The sequence below is a fragment of the Gasterosteus aculeatus genome, chromosome 4 (genome assembly GCF_964276395.1).
Source record: "Gasterosteus aculeatus chromosome 4, fGasAcu3.hap1.1, whole genome shotgun sequence".
Lineage (NCBI taxonomy): Eukaryota > Metazoa > Chordata > Actinopteri > Perciformes > Gasterosteidae > Gasterosteus > Gasterosteus aculeatus.
This window is the reverse complement of record NC_135691.1, coordinates 19,228,128-19,246,010: the sequence shown is the minus strand read 5'-3', so window position 1 is coordinate 19,246,010 and position 17,883 is coordinate 19,228,128. Positions and strand designations below refer to the sequence as shown.

The 17,883-nt window shown below is 44.6% G+C and overlaps 1 protein-coding gene across 10 annotated transcripts; it reads right to left on the bottom strand.

The window, feature by feature from the left end:
- Window positions 1–1,877: 1,877 nt before the first annotated feature.
- On the bottom strand, window positions 1,878–13,995 carry mgarpa (mitochondria localized glutamic acid rich protein a). 10 transcript variants are annotated; one of them, XM_078102094.1, is made up of 9 exons: window positions 13,706–13,995; window positions 11,937–12,037; window positions 11,623–11,728; window positions 11,087–11,104; window positions 6,323–6,601; window positions 4,360–4,742; window positions 3,907–4,329; window positions 3,664–3,710; window positions 1,878–3,445 (listed from the first exon to the last, which is right to left on the bottom strand). In XM_078102094.1, the coding sequence occupies exons 1-8, from the start codon at window positions 13,779–13,781 to the stop codon at window positions 3,675–3,677; spliced, it is 1,422 nt and encodes a 473-aa protein (XP_077958220.1). In that variant the 5' UTR covers window positions 13,782–13,995; the 3' UTR covers window positions 1,878–3,445; window positions 3,664–3,674. The 10 variants fall into 10 exon arrangements, with proteins under 10 accessions (XP_077958220.1, XP_077958223.1, XP_040029362.2 ...); XM_078102097.1 differs by having other exon boundaries at window positions 3,907–4,299; XM_040173428.2 differs by having other exon boundaries at window positions 3,907–4,742.
- Window positions 13,996–17,883: the final 3,888 nt, after the last annotated feature.

Genomic DNA, 17,883 nt, shown 5'->3' with positions numbered 1-17,883 from the left:
TGGGGCTAACATGAGGTCACAGTGACCTTGACCTTTGACATCCAAAGGGAGGCTGCTCTTGAATATGGACAGTTTTATGAACATTGCTAATATTTGATATTAATAATAATTAGCATCATTCGTATTATGGAAGTCTATTAAATATGTGAATAAATGATATATATATATATACATATATATATGTATATTATTACTAGGTCTGAGAAAATAAATTACTGGACATAGTCCATATGGACACTATAGGCTGGTAGGAACTAACGAGACACAAGTAAAATAAATCATCATCAGCTTGTTTAGAGGCTCCACATTTAGTGATGCCATCCTATCTTTAATCCTAGAGGCCTTGAAGCCAAACGTTTTAGACATATAGTAACCTTCCGGTACTGTCAAATGTTGTCGAGATAGTAGTAATCCACCGAAATAGCTGCCTTACTCTTAATTGAACAATGCTTGCTGTGTCTGTACTGTATATAACAGAAACTACAGCCGAGCTAGTAGTCCAGTCACTTAAAAGCAGCAGGAACTAAAGCAAACTCATTCAAATCAACTTGGAAACAGCAGAAACAACAGCCTAAGGAAGAAGATACTTAGTCCGGTCTCAAGTAGTCTGGTTGCCTGAAAGCCCCGGCAGTCAAAATGCACACCAGTGTATGAATGGATGTGAACTGGTGAAGGAAGACATGTAGTGTTGAAGCGCTTTGAGTGGAGGACTAGAAAAGAAATGTTAAAAGAAGTACAGTCCATTTACCATTCATAAGAGCACGGCACAAGAAGGCTGCCATCAACATCTGAATATAAGTCATTAACCTCCCAACCCCCCCAGAAATAAACAAAATAAACAGCTGCAAGGAGCCAGAGGAGACACACATGCGAGCAACATCACATTAACAAAACAACACAGGTTAGATTGGCTTTATACTTGTTCTGGGTACATTCCATTTGAACCAATGTGATTGACCACCAGCAAACAAACTAACGGATCGGATTGACATGTTATTGATTATTGGTGCTCTTCAGTCTGTCGGCCATGCCCACCTAAAACTAATGAGAAGAGCACAGAGTAAAATACAGACATCTTTAATATTCATAACCGAAACAAATCTAAAAGAAAATAAACTGCTAGAACCCTCTTGGATTAAAATGGGAGTGTGTCCAGTCCCCCAGACTCCCTTTAGAACAGCTCTCATTTTTACGCAGCAGGGTCTGCTCAGTCGTGCTTCTAGTCCCCCGCGCCGCGTCCCCTCCATCCAGCAGGCCCGGCAAATTGGACCCGGGCCCGTTAGCAGCAGGGATCAGAGGAGCCACATGGCTGAGCTCTGCTCCTGGTCAGAGGAGGAGCGCCTCCACACCGGGCTCGTCTGCCGGGGTTGTTTCTGGTGAACTTGTATGATAAGATGATAACTATGTAGACGCAGCAGGTGGGGTCCTTGTGTCGCTCATATGGAAGCATCGGTATTGAGGTGAGGTGTTTCCCCACCAGTTAGAAGTTCCTCACAGTACGTTTAATTAAAGGAGCAGCGTGGGACATCGTGACATCTCCATTACAAGCAACTAAATACTCAGCGATGTGATCAGAACTAGTGTTCTTCAGATATGTATAGGCATTTTAGGGATTTTATTACTTCTAGGAGATAATTTGACCAGTGTTCTGTTCAACTTTACGACTCAATGTTTGTGCTCGTTGAACTGATTTATTGACAAAATGTGGATTTTTCTACTCCCAAAAGTGTAAATGCACAGTAGCGAGCACAGTTGTCTCCACTATGGCCTCTCAGCTTTAATCGGTCACATTTTCACTCAGCCTACTCAATCAAGTGGTTCTGGTGACTTTACAGCACAATTATGTCAAGTACAAAAATAAATAGACAACACACAAATCATGTTTAGTCCCACTTTATTTAGCAAAAAACAAGAAAAACTGTATTATGTGAAAGATTCACAGTTTCAGTTCAGTTCCTTTGCTAAGTCAAAGGCATCCGCTCACGTCCTACTACAAAAACCTGCCCGCGAGCAACAAAGACTGACAAGTGTCATTTTCTGATCCCATTTGCATTACAGAAATGCACACGGGGACAGTCAAGTTTCAAATCTTCCCTCAGTAACTTCATTTCAAATACTGCTGACACAAAGAGAAAAGACGGCAACGGGAGCCGTCAAAGCATTTCACACGGGACCCTTGAGCTCGGACACATACACGTGCATTTGATGTCGCATATCTGAAAACATTACGGTTCATATCTGCTGCGAAAACTTTAAACCACACAACACAGTTCTGACTGCTGGAACAATAATAGCCACGGGTGGAAGAACATGATTCTGCTCATCGTCTTCCCTAACCCACAAGCTAGATTAACAGGGTTACTCAGTGAGTAGAGATGAATGACTGACGAGGAGAAACAGGGTTTAGGCTAAGTGTAAAGTCATTGCAATGTAATATCAGGAAAATGTCCAATATATTTCAGACATTCATTGTATAATCATGTACAATCTACAAAATTGAGTAACAACGTCCGCTAAAGGAAACTCAATATCCGCTGCTTTCAAACTTGTAGGTTTGTTTCATGGCCACATTCCCCAAAATCCCTGAGGTCACAACTGGTGTCTTCAAGCAGCCATCAAGGGGAAGAACACAAAATGTGACGTAACCAATTTTGAGAGCAGCAGCAGTTTCCCCTCCATGTTTCAGGGCCCGCTGGAGAGAAAAGCTTGGTGTGCTCATCCTACAGACGCCTGTAGCATTGAGCTTTACAAGAGGAGTTTGGATTATCCAATGACAGCTTTTGAAAATAAAGAAATGATGTGCTTATCAAAGTCGGAGGCTTAGCAATGGTGTTGTTGGCTTGGGAAGTGTAACCTTTGTGTGACTGCATGAGAAGAGGTCGGTAGTTTCATTATTAAGGAGTGAAAACACAAGGTGAGGTAGATTCTGTACAAAGGGGCTGCTGTGCTCCAGGTGTTTCTTCATAACAACAGTGCAGCAGGTGTTTTCCAGCTGTTCAAACCAAGAAGCAGAAGAAAAATCCTGAGCGCTGGTATTGTAGAGAATGCTGATGAAGTAAACACCCCTTCAACCCTAATACGTCTAAAACTACGAGTCTGTTTTGAGAGAGTAAACACTGACCGTGACTGAATGGCTCAATTGAAGTGACACAAACTGCTATTTAGGCTACTGAGAGATATACAGTACCAGAGATGTGTTCACCTACTGACTGGGGTCATCTACTACAGATTCAAGATATGCAGGTTGGTGGGGCGGGGCACAGTGCCGGTTTAATGGCTCAACAAAGTGGGCATTGAACACTGTGCAGTATGTGCGTATTTACACAGGAACTATGTGTTAGTCAGTTTGGGTTTCTTTTGGTTAAAAAGGAAGGGAAAGAGTTGGAAAAAAGGCACGTCCATCCTCTTCAGCAGGAAAGAAAGTCATCATCCAGGAAGCTGCTTACTGTGATGAAGAACAGAAGCACAAAGGCCAGTGAGCAGTGCGCTTACATGAACATATTCCAATAAAAAATAAACTAAAACCTATATTATTATTAACATATTTTCACCTGACGCATAGGAATGTAGCTATGAAGGGTTGGAATGTTTAGTTTTAATAAGTGCGTCATGTCCACAACATGCTCTAACTACCACTGTAGAAATACATCAAAGGCTCAGTACCTCATTTGGAACTACTGCATTTGCATCCTAAGAAGGCGTCGCCTACCCTGGGTAGCACAGTTTAAAAACCCATGTTAGAGATGGTTTCTAAGCTACTATATATAATTAAGAGCATTCTGATAATAACTGTTCTTTAAACCCTTTCTCAAAACACTGCAATACTGAAAGATAGATTAATCCATGTTTTTTTTTATCATATGTCCTATCTGAGGTTACTCCCAAAAAAATCGGATTATCCGATACCTCAGAAGCAGAGACGTCGTCGTCTGGAGTTGGGATGATTCTACCAGTCATGGACTCCACTCCAAGCACCTTGGGTGACTTATCAGCTTTAGGTGTTCCTTCCAGGACCACAACAATGTACTCTCTCTTCGGAGCTTCTGCAAGGGTCTCAGTAGCCGCTTCTTCAACCACCATAGGGGTCGCTACTTCTGCAGCGATGGTTGCCAGAGCCTCTTCATCAACTGCGGTGGTGACTGGTTCCTCAGCAAGTGCTGTGGTAACTTCAGGTTCAGATGGTACCAAGACTTCCTCAACAACTGGTGCAGCCTCTACTGGTGCCGGGGCCTCTTCAACTGGTGCAGCCTCTACTGGTGCCGGGGCCTCTTCAACAACTGGTGCAGCCTCTACTGGGGCCTCTTCAACAACCTCTACTGGTGCTGGGGCCTCAACAGCTGGTGCAGCCTCTACTGGGGCCTCTTCAACTGGTGCAGCCTCTACTGGGGACTCTTCAACAACCTCTACTGGTGCTGGGGCCTCTTCAACTGGTGCAGCCTCTACTGGGGACTCTTCAACAACCTCTACTGGTGCTGGGGCCTCTTCAACTGGTGCAGCCTCTACTGGGGACTCTTCAACAACCTCTACTGGTGCTGGGGCCTCTTCAACTGGTGCAACCTCTACTGGTGCTGTGGTGTCTTCAACTGGTGCAGGCTCTACTGGTGCTGGGGACTCTTCTGCTGGCTTGGTAGCCTCCTCAACTTGTGCAAGGGACTCATCGATGTCCTGAATGGCTGCGGCTAACTCTTCCGTCACTTCAATGATCTTTGGTACTTCTAGAGCAGAAGCAGCAGCCAGCGGCACTGAAACACAAAATGCAGCCATCCAAACATCACTGATGCTGAAGGTATATATTTATTCTCATATTAAGTTACCTGGTTTTACCTAATTGAGTGCCAGCTAATCAGTGTGGGGGATTGTGACACCATGCAAGTGTAATCTCAGCACCCAGCAGTGAAGAATGAGAAATGGCCAATGTGCAATAGGAAAGCAGAGATAGTCGCAAAGGGCGTTGAAGTAGAGCCATAAACCAAGGAGGACCTTCCATAGAGTAGGAAAATACTCTTCCTTGTGGTGGAAAAACGTGCATTTCATATCCACCAATACATAATGCTGTGCTGATCTGCAGTAGTTGTGCAGAGACTGGGCGGAATGCAAGTGGAGCATTCTTTAGGTCATCGTGCACATGACAAACCGTGCAGAAGGTGCGTTGCGTCCTGAACGACGGGTCAGTGACTTGGCCGCAGAAAGCAGTGAGGGACACTGCATATGACAAGGCGTTTATGAAGTGTGCATTTTAATCAAGCTGACATGCTTAAGAGAAAGTTTACATCTAAGGGTTCCATGTAGATTTACATTCAATACACAATATTTTAGACTGAAATGGATTGATAGAAAATGTCTTACTTACAAACTCTTATGACTCTTAAAACAAATTAAGATTAAAAAGACCAATTCAGACAAATTAAAGACGGCAGTATACCTTTCAACTTTGATAAAGGTTTTATTTAGTGGCTTTATGACTCTAAAATGTTCACAGTTATAAGTCAAATAAAAATATGATCACATGTGGGTTAAATCCCCCGATGAGTTGTCATGAGATTCACATTACTGAAGATAAAAAAATAGCACACTGCAGAAGTTACAGAGTCATCTCATTTTGCTGTAGGATAAACACAACTACTCTGCGACACATGGCGAGAAAGTACAACATTAGAGGGTTATAATTAAATACACTGTCAAACCGCCTTATGGCCTTCATAGCCAAAAGATACCAGTGATAAAACCGTATTTGAGGGCCAATTCTCAACTCCCAGCTAGCGGTGTGTGATCGGTTGAACTAAATAAATATATATATATGTATATATGGCAAAGTCAGCTCTTTTCTACTCCTGTTAACTTTGGACACAAGTTCACAGTGATCACATTTATTTCACCCATAACTGCAAATGAGTCAAATAAAGACATCTTTGCCACTTTGGAAATGTTTCGCTGTGGTGTGCAGCTGTGGGCCAGGAGGAACCTGAGGAGGTTATAATCTGAACAAATATAGACATCGCACACGCCGGTCTACGCTGCACACCGAAAGAAAAGAAATGTTTCATTTGTACAATGCTGGGCTCAATAGCCACTCCAATAAATATGAGAGACAATGATACACAGCTTTAGGAAGACAAAAGAGAATGATGCACAGGTGGGGAATCCAGGCCTCGAGGAGAAGCAGCTAACCTCTATTGGTTCTATCAGTGTGATCAGTGGCTCTAATTTGAGTGGTTTAGACATGGTTAAGTGTTTGTCTGTGTGTCTTCCTATAATGACTTAGAGCTTCAGGCCTCAGAGGCGGCGGCCTCCTCCTCTACCAGCTCAGGTGAAGAAGTCGTACCGTTGCTGTCGGGCTCCTCGGCGGCTGGTTCTGCGGCGGCTTGGGGGGCGGCTTCGGCCGCCTTAGCCACCTCTCCCGCGACCGCCTCCACTTCACGAGCGACCTCTGTAACTTCCTCTGCCGCCTCGGCGACCTCCTCCGCCGCCTCAGCGACGACCTCTGCAACCTCGGCCACGACCTCGGCTACGGTCTCTCCTTCGCCATCAGCGGCAGCCTCCTCTTCGCCGGCCTCCTCAGCTGCCACTTCCTCCTCTCCAGCTGCCACTTCCTCCTCTCCAGCTGGAACACAGGAAGCAGAAGGCGCGCGTTGGCCAGAGACACCATCACGTTCTCCTGCAGGGAGCAGCCCGCCTCCCTCAGCGGTGCTAATCAGTGTGTTCCACAAACGCGGCATGTTAAAAAATAAAATAATATCAGCCCAAAAAAAACATCCCTCTTTTCAAATATGAAATATTTTGATGAACAGTTTAAAAAGCGATAATACTGGAATATTATTGTGTTCGCAGTAGCTAGGTTTCCATCCGGTGTTTTATGAACAATCATATGTGGTAGGGCTGTCACTATATGAGGTATCTAGTTCATCCACGTCTGTCCAAAATATCATCTCTTAAATACGTCATTATTAGCAAAGCCGGCATACGATTTGTGATGTCACGTGACAGATTTGCGTCAAGGTGAACCTTGTGAGTGCCAAATGGGAAAGAACGGTCTATTAGGTGTTTCTTAAGTATCGGGTTGATGAACGCTCTGTGGGCTCCATCGGGATAGTTTGTACAGTTCCGTGGCCTCAGCGTCTCATTCATTCCAACGTTTATCTTTTTCTGGGCGACAGCTCTACAATGTGGATGAAAAAAAGATGTGTGCTGAATATCTTAGATAAAGGGTGGTTGGATGTCAGGTGCTGTCAGATGGGTTAAAATACAGATGTGCAACTCTCCCTAACTAAGGGAGGGGGGGGTTACACGCGTCTTTCCAGTGCAGACGCTTGTCGTCCACTATCGGTCCTGTGTAGGCTCCGAGATCCGGATCTGACCGGCCCACGAGGCCTGAGCTCTCATCTGCAGATCGCACTGAGGTGTGGACACGATCCAGACTGGTCATGAAATCATCGTCCCCCGAGAGGAGAGAGGAGGACCACCAGCCCACAGTCAGTCCAACAGTCCAACAATCAAGATATTTCCACTTAAAATAAAGGCAGACTACTGTGTGGGGGGGAAAAAGAAGAATAAGACAAGCTTTGTAAGCAGCCATACTTCAAACTACTCTGAGGCGTAGTAACTAACAGGGGACTTTTATTGTGAAGTCTTGAAAGTAAGTGAAATTACATTACAGGTCATTTAGCTGAGGCTTTTATCCAAAGCAAGTGTAACACGTCAGACTAGGTAAAATGACACGGATGGGCAGTTGGATGGAAACATAGCTACTAGTAATAGGCTGAACCAGAAGTGCTTCTTCTAGAAAAGCCACTTTAACCCCCTCCGCCCCCCCAACAGTCAATCATTATTAAGAAAAAACAAACATCTGATTCACAACACTAAACTGCATGCAAACCAAGGACAGGGAGGAACATGACGGGGGGGACGGAGGGGAGGGTTGCGGGTCAAGGTGCAGGGTAGAAGGGGGGAAGTTGAATCTTGGTTCTTACCATCCGATTAACAAACTACGTGCTACCTGGAGCTCCGACAGCAGGTCATCCACATTGACCATCAGCCAACCCCCCCGAGCCGTGGGAGTCCCGAGCAACGACAGTTTCAGCGCACGGGTAAAATCATCGAGACCCGAGTGCACTCTGCCGAGGTGCGACATGGAAAGGAACCATACCAACTGGGTCGATGCTGTGGCCATCAGTGGGAATCACTTCAATGTTAGAACATTACAATAGCATGCTTATTGCTACATGGTGGAAGCTGGGAGGGAGTTATAATATGTATAATCTGTATTTGTTTAAATAATACATATTATTTATTTTGGGGAATTTTGGGAAAGGCCTATTCATAGGAACAGTGCCGATTCACCACTAGCGCTGACCGACAACTGCTTCAGTTTGGGATCCGGTTTCCGCTACGAATGAAACGGTTCCTGTCTAGATTTTCATCACCAGGTAATACAACGGACTTTCCAGCAGTGGACACCCTGACCTTCTCTATAAAGAGTTTACCTTGTGGAAAAAACGATGTCTGGGATCCATATCCAAGGAAGAGATTCTATCTGCTATAAATTATTTTATTCTTCATATGACGCTATTTTCAGACTGGCAAACAAGACTTACTACTTACTGACAAACAGGTTAACCAACTCAATAAATAGACATTTATTTGAATTATTTTTGAAGTGGCGCTTTGAGGCTTCAAATACAGTTGCTATTAAACTCCTCACCAGATACACCTACAGCACACGTTCACACCAAAAGGTGTCAACTATTGGATGGCCAATGCTCGCAACAGTGCATGCTAACGTGTTGGATATTAATGCAAAGCTTTACTCAAAACGGTTAATGTCCATTTAAAAGAAATCCTTTTTTTGTTCTTCAAACGAGACCGGTGTTGAACAGCGATGAAGTCCATTGAACCACTGAAAATCCAGACACGTCTGTGGGGTCCATTTATTCTCTTCAAGGGGTTACACTTTACATTTAGCAGCCAGAGGGGGGTCGGGGGGGAAATGAAGAAAGTTGAAGGGAATCAACATCCTTCACAGACTTGTCCCACGGTTTAAGGTTGAGTGAAGCACTCGTTCTCTTTCTTATTGGGGGAGGAAGGGGGGGTGTGGGGGGAGGGGGGGGGGGTCCCTTTTCAGAATCCAGTTCTAGGGGGGATATCCATGCGGCCACAGAGGACCTTAGCTCTACCTTTACACTGAAAAGAGCAAAGACACAGAGAATTAGAGAGAAGAAAACCCCTGTTCACTTCACACAAGGTCATTGTTAAACTGATAGTCAACCACAGAAGCTGTGCGGGTGGGAATTAGCAAAAATCACAAAGGATGAGCTGCTAGGCTGCTATGCTCTGGTGAGGTAGATGAGAAGAAGCTTTAGTCGCAGGCAGTTCTGTGACAGTCACCAGGTGGTCTCACTTGGACCAGACGTTCAGGGACAATGGGATTTTTTTCTTTCTTCTGAACCTCTTAACACAGAGAGGTAAACGGGAGACGATGAAGGAGCAACCAGGGATTGAGTGCTATCAAAGGAAGGGACTGATAGAGACTCCAGCCCGATCCCAATGTCCCCCTGAGGCCTCCAGGACTTACTCAGCCCCCCGCTAGATGGTTGAGAGGGAGAGGCTCTTAGAGCAGAGATACAAATGGGACAGCGTCTAGCTGCGACATATGGTGTTACCATGACGATGTCATAATACGTTTAATACGTCCTTTTACAAATTATTATTATAGTCTCTTTTTGAAGGTAATTATTTTGCTGCAGTTTAGTTTATTTAATTTAATATTTTTTATCTTATTATATTGTATATTATATATATATAGTATCTTTTTATTCTATTCTTCCCTGTACATGCTGCTGTTATAACAAAATTTCCCTCTTGAGGGATCAATAAAGTATCTATCTATCTAATACGTTATGTTATCTATCTACCCGATTTGAACGCCCTCCAGGCTCTCTCCTCAAAAGACGAAAGATATTCCTTAGACTATCAGTGATGTCATTAAATAAATCAATCAATTTAAATCAATCAAAATCAATACATATGAAATATAATATGTTTCATGGTTCATTTTTCTGTGTAAATGATCAGCCGGAAGTTGCCAGCTTCACTTTCAACATCACATGGCTGTGAATGATGGGAAATTTTCATAGAAAATGTGTTCATTAAGGGCCCGAAATGTTTTTAGCAGAGAGCCCTGAACCACTGGATGAGTCGACATTGGGACTGAACTAAACATGGCCGTGGAGATGGGGATTGGGCCTGAGCCTTCAGGCCAGTGGGGGGAAATTCAGGAGTTGGGTCACCTGGGAGGACAGAACGGTCCAACTGGGACCGGCCAGAGTACAACCATGCTCTATAAAGATGTTATGGATGAATATGGGAGGCGCCAAAGCTCAGGATGCTCTACATGAATGATGTACATGGATTTATGTTCCTTTAACAAATCGTAGAAGCTCAGTTGATGTTTCTATTTCCTGAGAACCTTTCTCTCCTTCTTTCTAATTCTAATACTATGTAACAAGTAACTTTACCAGTCAGTCTCAAACAAAGTACTGTGCCTTCACTCCCAGGCCTGGTAAATCAAATCTGCTGCAACATTACTTCAATGAAGCAAAACTTCATGGTCGTCAGGCAGTCATTTTACAAACGGTACATCCTTTATGTCCTTGCAGAAAGTGTGCTAAAACCAACAGTGCACCTTAATGTCCATTTGCCCCGATCACCTAACAGCACTTTTGTGTGTGATCGACCGGAGGCGAATATTAGCCATTCAGTGGGAGTCAAATGTGACCCTTTTCACCAATGGAAGACAAATAAGTCAACCATGAATATCAACGTTAGCTCTTTGGTCTGCAGCTCACATATGGCCCTCACAATCATTGGCTCATTGCCTAACTACCTCCCCGCTGTCGACGGGCTAACCGTGGAACCATAAGAGTTAACATGCACAGTGATTAGTGCCATCACGGAGTTAGGTTAGTGACAGGAGCCCTGAGAAGAGACGCCCATCACCCGAGTCCCCTTGAGCCCCAGACAGCGTGTGAGTGAGCATTCAGCAAGTGTTCAGTGTTACTGACACGACGTCCAACGGAGTGAGACCACTTACCTTCTTCCTCGTCCCTGCCTGCAAGCAAACACAGACATCACTTCAGATCCACGTCGTAGACCGCAGCTACGGTTCCATTAGCAGCTCACTTCTTAGCTTTTTCAAAAATTATATTAATAGTGGAGTGGAGATTTCATTTGAAAATCCAACATTTGTATAATTTGTTACCAGTTTTGTCCTTAATGGAGCAGCAAATACATTCCCTTATATACTTGTTATAATCTTGAATTATAGCATGAAAAGAGAAAGTTTGGACAATGGCAGAGCTTAAAGAAAAGACTTGAGGCCGTGGTGGTACGTTACGTGTGTGAATGTCCAGCAGTGTTGCACTGAACACAATTCTGATTATTTTGTTCATTTGCACGAGCTGCAATTGCATGAATTACTCTCATCACTGTTGAAAGTGCAGGTCCAATTGTGTGCATAGGTTCAGGTACATTAATGTCCATTCTGGGGCTTTACAAGGAGGACCAAAATGTCCTTCGTCAGTTTTTAATGGGGTAGTGGTGTTGTCTAGTCAGGTGAGGAGGACTTACTCTTGGGGGGCCATGGTTTAGGCACCCACTCTGTCTTGGGTCTGGCATTGATTTCAGAGATGCGGTCGTTGAACCTGGCTCCGTCTGTGCTCAGGGTGTTGTATGCCTATGACAGGACAACCAAAGAGGGAATCCCATCATTTCCACTTCCTGACACTTTGAAATCAGGGTCATTTTATGAGATCATTGGTCATCTGTTGGACTTGATGGGTTTAACATTTTGATGAGGACACAATGATGAACATTGTTAAGTAGAAGGTAGTATTGTTATAGCATTGGAATGAAGAAATATAGTTAGATAAAATGTGACTTACGTATGCCACCGAGCCAACAAAGGCTCCTCCACACATTAGAGCGTAGACGATATTCTCCCCAGAACCACCAGGAATTGATGACATCGGTCGCCGCTGTACAACTGGAAAGGATTCAAAAGGTTACGTGTTAGGAGCGGCCTCGAACCTGCCATTAATTATGTGATAACTAGAGGCTGGTAATTGCTTTCACTGCTGCTCATTGGGCAGCTTACGATACGATACGGCTGCTAAACTGATACTTTTAGAACAATACGGGTGCCTAAACGGTGCTTGAACCAATGCTTGAAAAAAAATGAAAAAAAGTACAAAACAAAAGAAAGGAGTTTTTCTTTTTAATTAAATTTTTCAAGTACAGATTTGAACTTTTTAACTTGAACAATTTAGGAACTGTTTACAGTATACTTAGTGTTTCCCCTCTGTAAGAGCCGGAAGTATACGTATTAGTTCAATGGTATTTGGGGAATATTTTTAATTTTTTACATTTAATTTGAGATTATTGTGCAGGAACGATATGTAACATTGAAAAGCATTTATGTTGTTAGCTGCATTGGGCACGACAGCATATTGTTTTCTACCGTGTGACAAAAATATATTCATTATATACTTCGTTAACGCTTTAATGTCATTAATTAGCTGTAGAAATGAACCAGAGGTTTGCCGAAGGTGGTTTGTGCGTTGTAGTTCTGCAGGGTGGAGGCATTAAACGCTTTCTGTTCTCAGGAACTAATCCAGCGTGCAAAGCTCTGACACAAGTCCCCGCCACAGCGATATTTATACCGGCTAATTGGCTAAAGCAAGCTCTGTCATGTTAAGAGGTCAGGAGGATTAGACCATGATAGCCTCCTCTTTTTAACTGGGGGAGGACACAACGGTGTACATTGCACAATGTAACCAACATTATTAGAGATATGAGACTAGAAAAACAAACTCCTCCTGATAATTTCTTTTTAAGCGCTTTTTGATAGGATGTAGAGGCCAGAAACGTTCTGTACCGAGTGTCTTGCCCAAGGGCACAGGCACCATGGGCTGGCGGGTATTGAACCGCCGATCCTCTGAGGACACCCCGTAGTGCTGGTGTTCTGTAACCTACATGTTCACTTGCTGAAGTTGTTGCGGATGCGGTCATGTGACGTGGTTAGCGTCAGAGATCGAGAGAGGTGCGTTTCAGTCGTAACGCGGTCACACGCACGCGCCATGTTTCCACGCCCACGTGCCTCCCGTAAAGGTCAGACACGAACGCGCTCTAGATTCAATTACCTGACCAACTTAACCTCACAGAGAAGGGGGGGTACAACGCAATAAATGATCACGTCATTGAATAATGATGGGGGGGGACTGAAACCAGCTGGCCAGCGGCGTACAGCTCAGCCCGGATTAAATTGTCATTATGAAACACTCCACACAGGTTATCATATCATATCCAAAGGTCAACGAGGAGCACGCTACACACGAGAGACACACACTTTAGCCATAATAGACACAGTAGTACAACGCAAACCTACAACCTCGCTTCTGCCCCCCCACCTCGAGTTGACCTTCACATCCAATGGGCAGCCATTGCCACGGTTTACGTCAGTGGAGGAATGCAGCTATGCGCAGTCATTCGCACGAGGACAACGTGTTCTAATCCAGTGGCTTCCATCAGGAGGCAGCGGGTGACACGAGGAAACGTCGCGTTTAGTAGCGTGTAGGTGTTGCGTAAATGAACAAATAATAAAATGAGACATTTAGATGTGCGTGGCGCTCACGTACCGGTGATGACAACTTACCGTCCCGGGGCAGCCGGTAGGCTGCTTTCCGTGCCAAAGGGCCACACTTTAGCCAGGCCGCTCTGCAGGAAAACATCGCTGCTGTCCGTGCTGCGGTGGAGGGTCGGGGGGAGAAATGCCGGGGCTTCAGCAAGTGCTGGAGGAATGAATAGCCGGTCTGACTGTGGTCTGGTCAGAATACGTGTGCGAGGAGGAGGCGGCCGCACGCGCTTTCTGTTGCGCAATGTGCGACGCCGTGGTATGAAAGGTACTTAGTGCCGCAGAAAAGGAGATAGGTGAGTTGTATGAGGAGTCGTTTGAACTCCGGAGAAGGAGCTTCAACACATGTTAAACTGATGAAGATGGAGATACTGATAAAAGGGAAATTTCATTCGAAATTTCATTTGGTAGCCCTCAGCCAGCTAGCAGCAGTAAAGAATATTATTATTATTATTATAACAATAACACAAAATACATAAGATAAATACACAGAATGAATTAAGAGCGTTACCAAAGTAACAGTGCAAACAGTGCAGTGTAAACATTTTTTTTTCGACAGTGCAAACTGCAGACTATGAAGTGAGAATTATATATATATATATGTATTAGCAGAATCCGTAGAATTTCCTGGTGGTTGGATCATGATCTTTTGCTTCACTACAAATAAATACAAGTAGATCACCTGAAATAAATTGTTATCAAATAAGTGCGATGATGAGACTTGAGGCGATGATGAGGCGAAGTTTTGCAAATTTGCGTCAAACGCCAAAGTGCACCAAACACACAAGTTGAAATTGTTCAACTTTGGCGACAAAATGACATGACGATGCAGCACTGGAGCCTATCAGCATTGATTCAAGATTCAAAGATTTTTATTGTCATTTACACACGTCCTGTGTATTGAAATTCTTGTGCTTGCCTTTCCGGAAAGCCGACCAATTTTAAAATTAAAAATAAAATAAAAATAAGAATACAATATTTACATAAATGTACATGAAATAAAAAATAAAAACGAGGTAAGGATGAGGCAGAAATGAGGTGAGGAGGAAAAGTGCAAAACTGAGCAGGTTGTAAAAGATTTTTTTTTTTAATTAAATGAGTGCAATATAAATTAACAGTACAGTAACAGTAAGTGAAATTCTAACAAGCTTAGTGCAGACCAGTTAAGATTTAGGTTATAGAGTCCTCTCAGCTGTTAAGTGTCCAGGTGAGGTCCTCACTGGAGTGGACCCCGAGCTATTTGAAGCTGCTCACCCTCTTAACTTCAAGCTCCTGGATGAAAAGTGGTTGATGAGGTCTACTCTCCTTCCTCATGTCCACTATCAGCTCCTTGGACTTGTCAGTGTTGAGGGTGAGGTTGTTATCCTCGCACCATGACACCAAACTGGCCACCTCCCTCCTGTATGCCTCTTCGTTCCCCCCAGTGATGCGTCCTATCACTGTGGTGTCATCAGCAAACTTCAGGACGATGTTTTCCTTGTGGGAGGCGACACAGTCGTGGGTGAACAGGGTGTAGAGGATGGGGCTGAGGACACAACCCTGTGGGGTGCCGATGTTGGTGAAGATGCTGGTTGAAGTCCTGTTTCCAATCCTGACAGACTGAGGCTTGCCAGTCAGAAAGTCAAACAGCCAGTCACAGAGGGTGGGGTGCAGACTGAGTGTGGAGAGTTTATGGATCCCGGTGTGTGTGTGTGCCTCTCTGTGCTGGAGCTGGAGGTCTCGAAGCGGGTGTAGAAGGCGTTGAGGTCCTCCAGTAGGCTGTCTGTGGCGCTGATGGAGCTGGTCCTGTAGTCGGTGATGTGCTGTGGGCCTTGCCACATCTGCCTGGAGTCAGCAGTGGAGTAGAAGCCATCCAGCTTCTCTCTGTACTGCCTCTTTGCCGCTGTGACGGCTTTTCTCAGTCGGTACTTAGCAGCTTTGTACTCAGTCTCAATGCCTGATCTGAATGCAGCAGAGCGAGCACGCAGCATCTGACGTACCTGACGGTTAATCCAGGGCTTCTGGTTGGGGAACTTCCTGACCTGCATGGTGGGCACAATGTTGTCTACACAAGTGTAGATGTTAACAGAAGAGTCCTCCCTCTTGGCTGCAGCTTTGAACACATCCCAGTCTGTTTGAGCAAAACAGTCCTGCAGGATTCCCTCAGTCTCTGTGCGCCCCCTGTCATCACTGAAGTTGGGGTCCAGTCGAGAAATTCGATCACTGATCCTTGCCAACTTAGTTATCAAACTGCCTTACTGTAATGTGCGTTTTGCTAATTGAGGCAGTGCTATTTGTTCTGGGTTGGGGGGAATTAGGGTTAGGAACTAGAATGTGTGTGTGTGGGGGGGGGGGTACAGCAGTCATCCAGACGCAGTTCCTGTAAATTGGTGAAATTCACTGAGCTGTCTGCACTTACAGAGCAGCGTTAGAAATACACAGGGGCAAAGGGCAAAATTGCCCCTTAAAAATATATCCTTTTGGGGGCAAACCCCCCCCCCATAATTTCCTCTAATAATAATGATAATTTAGTTAACTTGTCAAAAACATCGTAGCCTTAATGACCCGGTCCAGATGCCACTGAATGTTCTTGATTCTCCCCTTGACTGACGTTGCGTGTGCAGTAAGAATCGAACGTTCTTAAAAAGAAAGGAGCGCTTCTTGATCCTCTCAGATTCAAAATAAAAATCCAAGCACCTGTAGCAGTATGGAGGGTCATTGGGTGACCCTGCTGGCAATTAACACCAGGTGGCTGCAACGAGGTGGGCCGGTTTAAAAGTGGCACGCCTCCACCAGCTCGTCCTGTTGCACCTCTGTCCTGTTTGGTGCGTCATTTCCGGGCGACTAGATGCGTGCTGCCCTGTGCTCCTGTACGCCCGGTGCACTATTTGCTTGGTAAATGCCAGCGACAGCCAGTGTCCGCTCCCTCCCTCCCTCCCCCTGTGTGTAAGCCTGTGTCCTAAAACAGGAGTCGCTGTGATCAGCCGATTGGGGTCGCTGCTGTTTTTCTCTCCGGTGAAGTTTTTGTCTCCGCTGAAGCTCCACCTCCGGGGAAGCTTCGTCTCCACGGCGTTGTCCCTACTGAGGCGTTGTCTCGCCACGCTGCGCTGCCTGGCGTCCCCGGTTCATACCGTGCGCCAGATAATTTCCTTTAAACACTTCTCACGCCCGTGTTTTACCCAGGACTGTCCCTGTCTATTGTTGGCTGGATGTTTGTTATTGTAATTTGTTTTTGTCTTTTTATTATAACTCTCCACTAATTTGTCTTTGTCTTTTTAGTTGCTGGAGACTGGTGGTGGTGTCCTACCCCTTTGTTTGCGGTGTCCTGGGAAGCGGGTTCCTCACTACGTCGGGTGGTTTTGAGTTTGTTTTCTTGATTTGGTGGGTCACCCCGCCCCCTTTACACCTAGCCTTGTCCATCCACTCAGCTCCAGCCCTCGGATTGATTTTTCTTTTGATTTTCGTTTGGGATGAATTAAATTGCACTAGTTTTAAAAGTATTTAAAATAAAGCCGTACTTTCCTAAAACCATGAACTGAGTCTCCTGCCTCAAACGAGTAAATTTACCTGTGAGCCTTGTAGATTCCAGATTATTTCTCGGGGTAAAATTCCCAGAGTGGCGTTGATGGTTTTTCTTTATTTAGTTTCATTTCCCTTTTACACCCTATCCTCGCCACACACCCATTGACCATCAAATGGAAGATGGACTAGCTTGAGAACCACAAGAGAACCTAGTCGTATTTTAGCAATGCACTCGAGATACAAATTTTCACCGCCGAATTCTTCCGTTGACTTTATCAAGGAGAGCGAAAAGATTAAGAAATTTGTGTCGTTTCGTAGCTAACATTAGCTAGCTCTGATTTTCTATTTAATCAGGATCAGGAAACCTTAAAATGTCAGACATACAAGGAATTCGACTTGGCGACAGCAACAGTTTATACAATGGACAACAAGACGGATGAGACGACATAGTGCAAGAGGAATAAAATATATATAATGCTATGGGTTGATATATATGGCTATGTGTTAGTTTACAAATAAAGGAATAAAGTTTAAAAAATAAAGTGCACCAGCGAACAAAGTGACTCTTGAAAGTGACTAGTTAACTAGCTAGTAAGGCTTGCTAGCTGGCTAACGTTAGCTAGACAGAGTGCAGTCAGTGAGAGATGTTTCCCGTCATGTTGTGGGTGACAGACAATCCTCTATTTGGGTCAAATACA